A 12,736-nucleotide genomic window follows, 5' to 3' on the forward strand; every position below is an offset into this window, starting at 1 on the left:
CACCCTCACCCCAGGCTTCAAACCGCGCAGTGGATCTTGCAGCCTCCCTACCAGCCTGCGCTCCATGCTTGAAATGAGAGCCACATAATAAGGCAATGTCAGAAACAGAATTCCCCCGAAAGGGAATCACGTCCTTCATTAGTGGAGCCCAGATGGTAAGGCACTAAAGGGATTTCCTTCGATTACATCACTGTCACTTCTTATAAAGAACATCAAACTGCATTTAATTATTTATTTAAGGGGTGGTGGGGGAGGGGTTGGGAATGCATCAAGTTCTATGCTAGACTATTGTGGAATTTTCTGTTTACGGAGATCAAAGAGCACTCTCATTCCCCACCAGCTCTTATAAAACTGCCTCCATTAGCATTAAACTCAGATTAACAGATAAGGAAGCAGGTGGCAAAGGGTTGCCAGGGTCAGAGGAAATCCAACTGGCTTTGCGTCCTCAACTCTCAACACTTACAAGGGACCCCAAGGACTCAGCTCATGAGCGCAGCAAAGTCAGCTGACTTGAGCACCTGCTCATCGCTCCAGGCCCTCTCTCCGCATACACAGTGTTCTCATCTAGAGTTTTGGCTAAAAGAGGGTGGGGGGGGGGGTCTAGATGTGATGGCATCTTTGAATGTATGGAGATGTTCACTCTCGGCTCTGAGTGTCCTTCCCAGTCTCACTCCACTTCCTGCCCCACACTGCTCGTTATTGCTATACTCTGAAACACCTTCCTCCTGTCACTTCCCAGTTTACTTTCTGTGAAATACAACATAACAGAAAACGATAAAGCCTCTCAATTTTACTTCTAAGGAAACCAGGCTTACACAATATTTTGTGTTTCCCACACATCAAGTAAATAAGGGAAACTCTTTTCATGAAATAAAATTTCCGTCGTCAAACATAAATGAATTATTAAAAGAAGTAACATGATCTGCTCAATGCCACGTCCCAGCGATGCCGTTGTATATTATCTTGTGTGTTGTTGCCACTGAAGATGAGAAAGAGGGAAATTAGTTCTTTCTTCTAAGTGATCTATCTGCAATATCGTGAGGTGAGTAGAGTCATCTGCACTTGCGTTATGCTAAAGCCACACTCACGGAGAGACAGTGGATAGAGGATAGATCAGGACTGAAGTGAGCATTGACAGTGTCCCTGCAAGGATGCTGTGTGACAACAGCGACTGTTGGCAGATAGCTGCCTTTCTCAGTACCGAGGGCCAGGTGGAGTAGATAGCATCCCAGCAAAGTAGTTTTCATTTATTCTGTTAGCATCTTCCGTGGGTTCGAGAATCCGTAAATGTGATTAAAAAAATAAAAAAAATAAGAATAAAAATGAGGGGTGGGGGATAAATGTAGCTGATTTAACTAAAATGTGTCCCTATCCCCAATGGGGGTAAAAAACAAAACAAAACAACAACAGAACCACCAGTATTTGTGTCAAAACTTCTTTTTCACATCTACTAAGAATGTTATTTTTAACCCAAGATTTTATGTTACCAACTTTAAGCAGCACCATAGGAATGCATCAGAGGGCACAAAGAGTTTACTAAAGCTGAGATTCAGTAAAGATTTCTCTTTCTCCAGCACAGGCCTTTTGCCCAGCAGCCGATTACAAAATCATCTTCAGACAGGATAACGTAACTTGAATGCACAGGCATTCCCCTCACCGAAATTTTAAGTTCCCAGCTAATTAACTGAAAGTGAACTTTTAAAAAGTCAGTTAATGATCAAAATTACACATGTGCGGGTATTTGTTTCTGCCTGGTCGTCTCCTCTGTCTTTCTATCCATCATCCCAATAAGACAGCTCCCGGAACACAGCCTATATAGCCTCCTCATTCATCTCAGAAGAATCGCTTAAATGCTCAGATTTGTATAGATCGTTCTGAGGCCTCGGTCATCAGAGAATTCTGTCAGCATCCATGCACCATGTACACGAATTACCCAGAAAGTCAAAAGTCTCCTACCCTGAGATGGCAGCCAGCTTTTGGTGTGCCTGACGAGCCATTTCACAGCCTTTGGTTCTTGTCTTGTGCATTTCCGCCCGCAGAGAGGGGCAGCTGACTGAGACGTCCCCAATAGAAATGACCAACTCTCGGTACAGGGCCACTTGCGTGTTGAACTCTTGGACAAGCTGGAAAACAAGCCAGTTTCTTTCACCAAACACTTTGATAAGAAACTTAACTATTTTGGTGTACATATACAGAGATTTCACTGATCCGTAGTTTGGCACCACAGATTTCCAGCTAAGGAGCCTTAGGATGTAAAGCTTAAGGTACAAGAATGGCAAAGTGTCTTTACCCAAAGCAAACGTATTTTTTTTTCCTCCTGGGCAAGCTAGCCACGGAAGCGCCATTTGTGGTCCCAATAGCTCCTACATTTAGACTCAACCAAGAACATCTTCGGAGAGCTACCAAGCCACTCCCAGGCCACTAGAGAATGAGATCGGGGGCTCGAGATGGCTGATCTCTCTTCTCCTGCTAATACCACAAGTGGGACACAACAGGCAAACCTCTTGGCAGGCCACTGAAGGCTTCTGGCTTGGACCCTGACAGAAAGACCGGCCATGTCCTCTGCTCTGGGACCTTTCATAGCCTCTGCAGCGCGCTCCTGCGCTCTGTTTGGGTTTGTTTGTTACTGTGTCCCCCACAAAGCCTCACCCCCACCCTCTTTCCCTGGTGAGCCAGTCAGTTCACCCTCTCGCGTCTGTCTACCATTCTTCCAGGGGTAGAGACATCACCTAATAGCCTCTGACTCCCATGATCCAGACCATGACTCTTGTCTAGGCAGGGCCATTTCGACCTGGGTGTCACCCCACATCTGGGGGAGTGCGGATTTAAAAATAGTACATCGTGCACGTGATCGGCATGGAGAGGCTGAGGGTGGGGAGTGGCTGGCACTCAAGCAAACGATTAAGATACAAGACTCCCCCACCCCCCCTCCAAAAAAAAAAAAAAAAAAAAAGCGCAGTTTTCACCCACCATCTTGCAGTCGTCCAGGGCTCGTTGGGTTTTGTGGGCGCTTTCGGAGCCGCTGCCCCTGCGCTCCCAATCCCCGCTCTGCAGCGGAGGCTTGCTGATCTGGAAGATCGAAGAGCGGGTGGACCGGCTGGGGCGCTTTTTGCGCCCATTCGGTGCAGAACTCATGCATACACATCCACCAAGCCGAAGCCGCTGGTGCAGTGCGCCCCGGCGCGGGCGGCCCGCCGGTGGTTGCCCCTGCACGCCGCCGCGGAGCAGCCGGAGCCCGGACTTGAGGCGCGCGCGGCTCACAAGGTTGCGGCTGGCTGCGCGGGTGGGTAACCTTCAGCTTGAAGGAGAGCCGGGGAAGCGCTGCCTGTGCGGTGCAGCATCGCTTCCACTAGCAGCGACGAAGAGGCGCGATCAAGTTCTGCTCAGCAGCATCGCGGGCCCTGTCCCGGGAGCTGGACGCTGCTGGCGCGGGCTTGTACCGCCTTCCTCTCGGCATGGATTGACAGGCTGAGCGAGGAGGAAAGCGCCGCCGGGCGGTTCCGAGTTTCCATTCAGATGGGGGAAGCGGCGTTCAAAGCCTGCGCTGCAAGGTGGGGGGCGGGAGGGGGTGTCGCTCTAGCTTCGGTGTCTTCCCGCAGCGGCGCGCGCTTCGCCTCTCCCCTCCCTCCACGGTCGCCAGGCCTTGGAAGCGGCGAGCTGTACCGCAGCAGGCAATTGGCGCTGAGCGGCCGCCTTAACGCGTCGTCTCTGCGGGCTGGTCTGTGTAAGGATACTAGATGAATCCGTGGCGGGACTGGCAGACGCACGGAGACGGTCCGGCTGACGTTGGTCGTGGCCCCGCACATTGATAGGACAGGAATACTAATGTGATCCGTCCATACAATCTCCTTCCCCTCCATAGTTTATGCACTTATCCAATCAAATTCCCGGGAACATCAATTGCAATATTACTTCATCTGCTCTATTATTAGAAATGAAAAGTGTCATCAGAGTGGAGCACATCGCCACATGCTGGGACTTAAACATGGATTTCAAATAAACCGATTGGGGCTTAAGGCCTTTGTCATTTGAGTGGAGACTTTGGGGGCAAGAAGGGAGTGAGGTATTTTCTTTCTAAAGGAAGCTGTCTTGACAGGTTCCAAGGACAGTTCTGTTTCCCCCACTTGCTTTTGTTTGTCCTTTGTCCCTGGGAGGGGCAATGAGGTGAAGGGACAGTGACACTCCTCAGGTTGGTACTTATCCTCATCCCACTTTAAGAGGTTGGGTTGCAGAGCCTGCAGCACAACCATGCAAGAGTTTGCCAGCCCACACTAGAGGAAGTAAGTAAGAGCCAACAGCTCTCCCCAGCGCACAAAAGGACCCTTTCTCCCCATGAGAGATCAGAGACAGGAGCTAATAGAAAAAGGAAAAGGTATGACAGAGACTGTAAAATCCTCCAGGAAGGGAGAAGAGGACCATCTTCTGGATCGTGGATATCTTCCTCGGGCCTGCATTTTTTAAAAAACTAGCATCCCCTTTCCCAGAAGGCATCAAGTGTCAATAGCTCTTTATCTAGAGATAAGGCTTCATGACTCCCTTCCCGGCCACAGAGAGCTGTCCTCTGGGTTGATCTTGCTAAGGCCTTATTCATGCTATTATAACTGCTGTGCGATCACATGCAGAACTGTCCCGTTGTTTCTGGGAAACGTTGTTTTTCTGAAGTCATCCGCTGCCTCTAGCTCTTACAATATTTCTATCTTCCATGATGATCCTTTAGCCTTGGAGACACAGGGGCTATGATGCAGATGTCCCACTTAGGACTAAACACTCTGTAGTCTCTTAGTCTTTGCTTAGTGACCAGTGGTAGGTTCTCTGTGTTAATTAATATGTACTGCAAAAAGAAATGATAACCCAGCCTGCCTCCACCTTAATCTTGAAAGCCCATCTTAGAGTAAAGACAAACTAGTTTCCTTTCTGTTTAAGATTAGATCTGTCTATCAAGGGTTGGGCTATGCTCCACCTATAACTTTAACTACTAAAGGTTCTGTACTGCTGTTCCAGGAAACAGCAACCATGCCTTTGATTCAAAAAGTTATTATGACCACCTTGTTATGACCACCCTGTTTTGGCCACCTTGCACCACGCCTTTGTCTCAGGAGGTTTTTATCACCAACCTGTTATGCTTCTGTGCCTCACCTATTTGCCTGCCAAATCCCTCATTTGGAAGGCCCTTGCTCCTGGACTATGAAAGCCCTTACCTTACCCATGCCCAATGCTGATCTTTTGAACCCCTTTTTAGGGAAAGACAGGCCTTGTACATGAATTTTTTTTTTTAAAAGGTGGCTTTATCTAACTGCTAGCGTTAATTAATTTGGCCATGATTTGGTTGGTGGTCTTTCCCATAGAATCTGTGGGACTAACAGAGGCTTCTCTAATGGGGGTTGAAAGATTCACTTATCTATGGATATAATAAAAAAATCTATGGATATAAGCAAAAATAACTGTAGTAATCTCTTCCCTAGAGTCTATGACCTAACTAGCCATGACATCTTGACGTTTTTAGTATCAGACATGAGTTCCATCTCATGAAGCGGATCTTAAATCCAATGAGAAAATGGTTGATTTTTCCCATTACATATGTGCCACTGTTGCACATATTACTTGGAAAGTCTTTATTGTAGTCCGCAGTGTTCACAGATGTGTAAGAATAATGAATGTCTTTCTCGTTTGGTATTTTGGATAGCATCTTCCAGCTTTATGAAGCTAGTCAGTAGGGATAAAGCTTCCAGGTGGAATGCCAGTTTGATTTCACCATGTCTTATGATTCGAGCAAGTATGCGGCATCATCTGCCTCTTAGCATCAAGCTCTGGAAGGTAACCAAAGTCAGTGATAAGAGCCTGCCGTGTTTGGGGTTCAATGGGATCCCACTGACTAGCAACTCCAAAAGAAGTAACCTGTTATGGACAATGGGCACATTCTTTCATAAGCTGTGCTGTCTAAGAGAGGCACGTCCCTCCATGGTCGGCTAACTCCACTTAAACTCTTCTGACTTTTGTTTATGCGTATGTTTTAGGAAACTATACATCAACAGGTTTCCATGTAGAGTTTTCAGAGGTCTCAAGTTATCTAGAATAATACTAAAGATTGTTGGAAGTTTAAATTTTTTAAAAATTTAATTATGAAGGGCATTAAGGTGCAGGTGCATACGGAGGTCAGAGGTCAGAGGACATTTGTACGCATCAGGTCTTCTCTCCAAGTGCTTGATGTCAAATGATTTGAATTGTAGGCTTCAAATGAGGCAGAGCGGTATTGGAAAAGACGTTGTTTATTTGGCTGTGGAGTAAAACCGAAACCTAACAGTTGCCTGTCTGCAGGAATATCCAGGTTCATTTTCCTGGCGGTCCACAGAAGACAACCAGGCTTTGCCAGAGATACTTGAGAAAGGAGGTCCCAATGCCTTTTTTCCTTCTCTGGCACTGAGGTCTATAGGCAGACCAATTTAACGGGGCTCACTTGTTGCCCATCTCTCCCCAAACTCAAGAAGAGAAGAGGTTAACCTTCAGCTAGCCCCTGGACTTTGCCTCTATTTGAAGTTCCAGTGTGCTCTCTGCTTCCTGTGTGTAGGGAGGGAGGGAGGGCCAAAGAATCGACACATCACATAGTTGAGACTTGGGGGGCTGATGGAGCTGTAGATGGTGAGGAAAAGGGCAACAGAGCAAGCCAGGGATGGTAAAAAGACTTGGGTAATGCTCGTTGGTAAATTCCTTAAGTAAACCCCACTTGCTGTCATTAGATTATCATCGTACCAATCCCTCCACCTCCCACACCGAAGATGCTCTGCTGTAGCCTGTGATTGATAGGATCCAGGAGAGCAAAGGGACATACAGGAACAGCCTTTTCCAGTATGCAGAGAGGGAGGATAGAGAATAGGGTCCTGGCATAGCATGGGTATGCTGAGGATCTTTGGAATGTCACCCCCTTTCTTGGCAAGAAAATGGTGAAGTGCACCAGGGTTGAGTACTTACGGGTCCTCAGTAGTGTCTTTCTACCCCAGTTACAAAAATCTGGTTTCTACCCTCCCTATTCTGTGGAGAGAGACAATTTCAGCAAATTGAAAGAAAACAAAAAGCTAATTGCATTACCCAGTTTCCCTGCAAGAGGTGGGAAAGGGGGTGGGGGTGGGTGGGGAAATGAGGCCTAAAGGAGTCAAATGCAAGGCCACATCTTAAGGACTACAGACTTGCACACCTGCTGGGGATTAAGCAGAAATTGTCACTTGTCTGTGCCCTTTGCCTTTCCCTGATACAAGCCATTTTCCTGAAAGGGGGAAAAGTAGCATGAATTCCAGGGCTGTCTCTCTCAGTTACGAATGCTGTAATCAGAATAGCAGCAGGCAGGCTTAGTTCCCTCACCTTCCCCCACACTCAAACCAGCATGAATTTATATTCCTGGGGCTGCCTGACTTCCAAGAAGAAGGGTAAAGTGCAGTTGAAAAATCTCAGTAAGAAGGATGTATTTTCAATATACCTAAAGCCAGGTTGGACATTCTCTGGGGATCAGATAGCATCAGCGTAGAGTGACCGTGAGCAACTGGTACAGTTCTTCCGATTGGTGCTTTAGGGAACCATGGGAGGAGGTAACTACGAACTGGCCAGGGACTTTCAAAGGATGTACAAGTCAATGACATGAAATGAGAAGGTTCTTCATCTGAGAGGGTCTGTGACAGAGGTAAGCACTGAGGTGCTGGGTTCTAGAAGCTGGGGAGATATGTAGGAATCAATCATGTTGTTGTTGATGGGTTTTTTTAATTTTTATTTTTTGTTTGTTTCTCTTTGTTTTTGGTAGTGCTCATTCGTTTGATCTTGTCATTATGAATAATATAATGAATAAGTTACATAATAAGTGGTTTAGTTCTACTAAAACTAGAACAAATACAAAATAGTTGGAAATTTATCTGCTGGTTTCAAAAAGAGTTTGTTTTTGATAGGGTAAATACAGATTTTCTTTGTCTTGAAGATTACCGAATTTGGATGCCTCCTACACCCCTCATTTCTTTAAAAAAAATGTTTAAAAGGAAAAAACCCTCAAATTTAAATACAAAATCACACACCTGATCCTACAAGGAGCTTTGCAAGTGAGGTTCTCTGAAGTTGTTTTCGGATGCCCATCTTTGATGTGTTTCATGTGCATAAAGGGTTTGGTGCATCTCATGTGCATCTAGTATTTGGCCCACAGGGCTCACTGGTGCTGCGGTTGCTTTCAATTTTCTTATGGTAGCTCCTTAAATTACCATCTTGAAATCTGTCTTCTGATAGCTTTCCCACGTGGCTTAGTATGTGAACTCACATTTTTGGCTCGACCAAGGAGAATGCTATACCCAGTAGCCACAGTGATTGGTTTGGTAACAGGTGTAAAGATTTCAGCCGAGCCAATAAACTTGGGCCTTAAGGACTATTCTGTAAATTTTGGTTGATATATATGAAGATGCTATTTTAAAACCATTTCAGGGGTTGGAGGATGGTCCCATGTTTAAGAGAGAGGATTACTTTAGCAGAGGACCCGAGTCTGGTTCCCAGCATGCACACTGGGAGGCTCACAGTTGTCTGTATGTATACCTGGCCCCAAGGGATCTGAAGCCTTCTTCTAGACTCTGTGGATACCTGTGCTCATGTACACACATTCACACCTAGACACATACATACCTGCATAATTAAGAATAAAAAACTGAGACTCCCATATTTGCCTCACATGCATGTTGGAGTATGCTCAGATGCTTTGTATTTGTTGACTGCTTGCTGAGGACGGTCTCACACAAGTTTTGCCATTTAACCTTGCCTCTCTATTTGAAAGGATTTGGGGAGGGAGGAAGGCCAGGCATGGAAGGAGGAAATGGATCTGCTGCGATGGATTAGGTGAGAAAGCACATGGCTGGATCACCATGGATGGAGGAGATGGAAGACATTAGCAAGTATTTATGGAGTATGGAGGGGAGGTAGCCCGAGTAGACATTATTAGAAGCGAATGGCATGGGATGGGGGCTACAAGATATGGGAGGTAGTTTAGGGGATTATTATCTTCCCTGCCCCAGGTAAAACAAGGCTATTCTAAAGTAATCAGGTGTCTGTGTCCTTTATTGATTGATTGCCTAATAAAGATTTATTAGGCCATGCCATTAAACTAACAGCTACACATGCATGACAGTTTTATGTTTTAATTTTTCATTGGGTTGGTAGACTGCTGAGATGAAAGCCCAGAGCTGCTGGTGCCGCCTTTGTCATTCATGATACCATACTACCTCGTATGTAACCGAGGGAGAGGCAGACAAAGATGCATTGCTAAAATATTCTCTAAGTGTGTAGATATAGCACTACTCACAGCTTCAGCTAGCTGAGCAGCAGCAACAACGGCATCAAAAGACATTTTAAACAAAGCCAGTTGGATTGGAGATACTATCACGGACAGTCAAGAGTCTGGGTTTATAAAATACTTACAGAGCCATTACAGGAATAGGGTGCCTGTAATTAATTTACCATGTAATACTTGCTGAATGTTTGTTATGATCAAGGGATAGTAGACATACAAAAGGAGGTCAAATAAGAACAAGACAAGAGTCTTCCCTCTATGAAACAGACACAAATATATAAAGCTATCAAGGACAAGAAAATGTATAACGACATTGCTTTCTGTTATATATAGATACGGCAGGCATTTAGAGATGGGATATATCCCTGGATGACATCAGCTGAGAAGGCTACCCAAGATAGTTATCAAAGGATGGCAGAATCCAGGCAGATGAGGACAGTAGGAGAGCTCTTGGGGAGAGGCATCTAATAGTAGAGAGTGGCTTAGAATAAGACGAGCAGTCTGAATAAAGATATAAAAAAAGGGACTCGTGTGAAAGTATTGTGAGTGAGGTCCCCTGAGCAGGATGAATGGTCTGGAACCTTGGACTTGAGCAACCTAAAAACTTTAATGATCTACTTTGGATGACAAGAATGCATGTGATTTGAGGCCACACTTGGGAAATTGATATACCCAAAGGACCAATCTTTCTTCCACCATTGACCTTGTGTGAGTCTGCAGAAGGGAATTTGAAGGCTGAGCTTTAGAGCGCCAAGCAATCAATGCCAGGGCTTATCCACAGATGGTAGGGTGGGAGTTGACAGCAGCTAGGAACTTTCAGATCAGAACAGTTTGATCCTGACACTGGGTTGGGAGTGTCCATGGGCAAACGAGGACCATTGCCATTTTCAGCTAAGTGAATTAATAAGAGGCCAGTGTTATTAAGGAAAATTAATTTGGCAGCTAGGGACACCATACATCAGAAAAAAAGCAAAAAACAGAAACAAACAAACAAACAAAAACCCCAACCAAACAATGCCCCTCTCCAAACCCAGCAATAGAGAAGCCAGTTACTAAACTATGCAGAACCCAAGGGGGAGGTAGTACCAAGTTGTGTTGATAAGAACTACTAAGAAATTTTAGAGTTTTAAGGTCAGACAATTGTTTTGCAAGCAGGACTGACTAGAAAAAAAAAATCTGAACTACATAAAGTAAGAGGAATTTCAGTCTCTCATGGAAACCAAGGCCACTGCCAACTCTCCCTGAGATTTGCATCTGTCTCTAAATCTATAGCATGTTTGCAGTTTGATGTGTACCCCAACCATGATCCCATTAGTCAGCTTTGTAGGGATGCTTGTCTGTGGGTTCTACTGAAAGCTCCAGTCCCTCTGACCGGACATTTTCTAGCTAAGCGCAGCTCTGCTTTAAACCTTGTGGCTATCACACCATGCTAGCTACTTACTTGCCAGCCACGACTTTGCTGAGCCTCTTTTCTTCTCTTGGCCTCACTAATCTTGTCTGGAACAGCCACTTTTCCATCAAAACTCAGGGTCCTTTAAGGACACCTTTGGGCCTGCCAAGTATGCTGAAATATACTGGAGCAATCCTGTAGGGGACGGGCTGGCTACAGAGCCTGAGTTGTCTTTGACCAATGCCTATGCACGCTCTCTCTCTCTCTCTCTCTCTCTCTCTCTCTCTCTCTCTCTCTCTCTCTCTCTCTTTCCATCCTACCCTCAATCTTCTCTTCTTATACGTTTACTACTAAGTCTTGTATGTTGTACATCTTCTAGTAGGCAACTGTATATATGGGCCTTCCCAAAAAACCATGCAGTGCTTTGGTGTTTATGTGTATGTAGGGTTTTATGAAAATGGTTGGTGCCCATAATTCTGCAAATTGTCTTTTTGCTTTTTCAACCCTGAGTTCAAAGAGACATTAGCATTAGTGTCCGTCTTCCTCCATATTGTAATTATGCATATTATTCTAGAATAATAGATATAATTACCCAAACCATTCCCCCAGTTGAGATATTTAGATTATTTTTACTGTATTAATACTACTCCAATGAAATTTTTATGGTAACCTTCTTCATCTGAGAAAATATATAATTCTTCAGAAGTATATAGGAAGAAATGAAGTTGCTGTGTCATAACATAGGTGGATTTACACTATTTATTTTTTATTTTTTGAAATGCTGAAGATAGAACCTAGGGTCTTTCATTTAGAGTCCCAATAGGATGCCTTCCCCTCTGTCCCAGGGAGAACAGCAAAATAAAAGGATCCAGAGGGTCCTAGAAATCTACAAGTAGAACAATATGATAGGCAGATTTGGGCCCAGGGGTCCCGCTCAAACTAAGGCACCAGCCAAGGACAATACAGGAGGTAAACTTTAAACCCCTTCCCAGATCTAGCCAATGGTCAGAATATTCTCCACAGTTGAGTGGAGAGTGTGATACGACTTTCTCACGTACTCTGGTGCCTCACATTTGACCATGTCCCCTGGAGGGGGAGACCTGGTGGCACTCAGAGGAAGGACAGCAAGTAGCCAAGAAGAGACTTGATACCCTATGAGAATATATAGGGGGACGTAATCCCCCTCAGGAACAGTCATAGGGGAGGGGAATAATGGGAAAATGGGGGGGGGGAGGAATGGGAGGATACAAGGGATGGGATAAACATTGAGATGTAAAATTGTTTAATTATTTTTAATAAATAAAATTAAAAAAAAAAAAAAAAAAAAAAAAAAAGAACCTAGGGTCTTACTGATACAAACACTGCTCCTCACCACAGAGCTTCATTCCCAGCCTGGATTTACATGTTGAAGATGCTTCAGAATTTCTTTCCAGAGTGGCTGTATCAAATTACATGTAAGCTGACTATTTATAAAAGTGCTGTTTTTGCCCATATCCTGGTCAGTTTGACATTGTTATGCTTTTAGATGTGTATAAAATGAATTAATTATTCTGTATATGTTAATTAATACAGGAAATGATTATAGCAACAGTTATTCATAAACCAGCTATTTTCCAAATAAAAGACACTAAACCTTATTAGACTTATAATAAGCTTTAAAGCACTAAAGCTGGGCAGATATCAACCCTCTAAGCTATCTTGTCTGCTTCCCGTCCAAAATCCCGAATATTTGCACGTGTTCCATTTGGGCAGCTTCTGCTCCATCAGGCCAGTCCTCAGAGCAAGCTGGTTTTGGCCATGTGTTCCTAGTTACCCCATGGTGACTTCCTGTCTCCTTTCCATGTCCATTCTCTCCTTTTCCTCTCTTCATGGTCCTCCTGAGACCCTAAACCAGGGAACCTTAGCTCTGCCTACCTTCCTTCTGCTCAGCCCAGGCCGTCAGCAACTTAATTAACCAATATGGGATAACTGGGGAACATTCCTTACAACACATGGATACAGGATATGATTAAACATACATAAAATACCTGTGGCAGGATGGT

General features: G+C 44.8%; 1 protein-coding gene across 1 annotated transcript in view; it reads right to left on the reverse strand.

Moving 5' to 3' along the window:
• The window catches only part of Rgs7bp (regulator of G protein signaling 7 binding protein), a 95,710-nt gene extending 91,952 nt beyond the window's left edge, over positions 1-3,758 (reverse strand). The window contains exons 1-2 of the mRNA XM_051172358.1: positions 2,971-3,758; positions 1,957-2,123 (exon numbers count right to left, since the gene is read on the reverse strand). Of these exons, the coding sequence (XP_051028315.1) occupies positions 1,957-2,123; positions 2,971-3,135 (332 nt within the window). The 5' untranslated portion in view covers positions 3,136-3,758. The remainder of the gene's footprint in view (positions 1-1,956; positions 2,124-2,970) is intronic.
• Between the last annotated feature and the right edge of the window lie 8,978 nt (positions 3,759-12,736).

The sequence above is a fragment of the Acomys russatus genome, chromosome 30 (genome assembly GCF_903995435.1).
Source record: "Acomys russatus chromosome 30, mAcoRus1.1, whole genome shotgun sequence".
Lineage (NCBI taxonomy): Eukaryota > Metazoa > Chordata > Mammalia > Rodentia > Muridae > Acomys > Acomys russatus.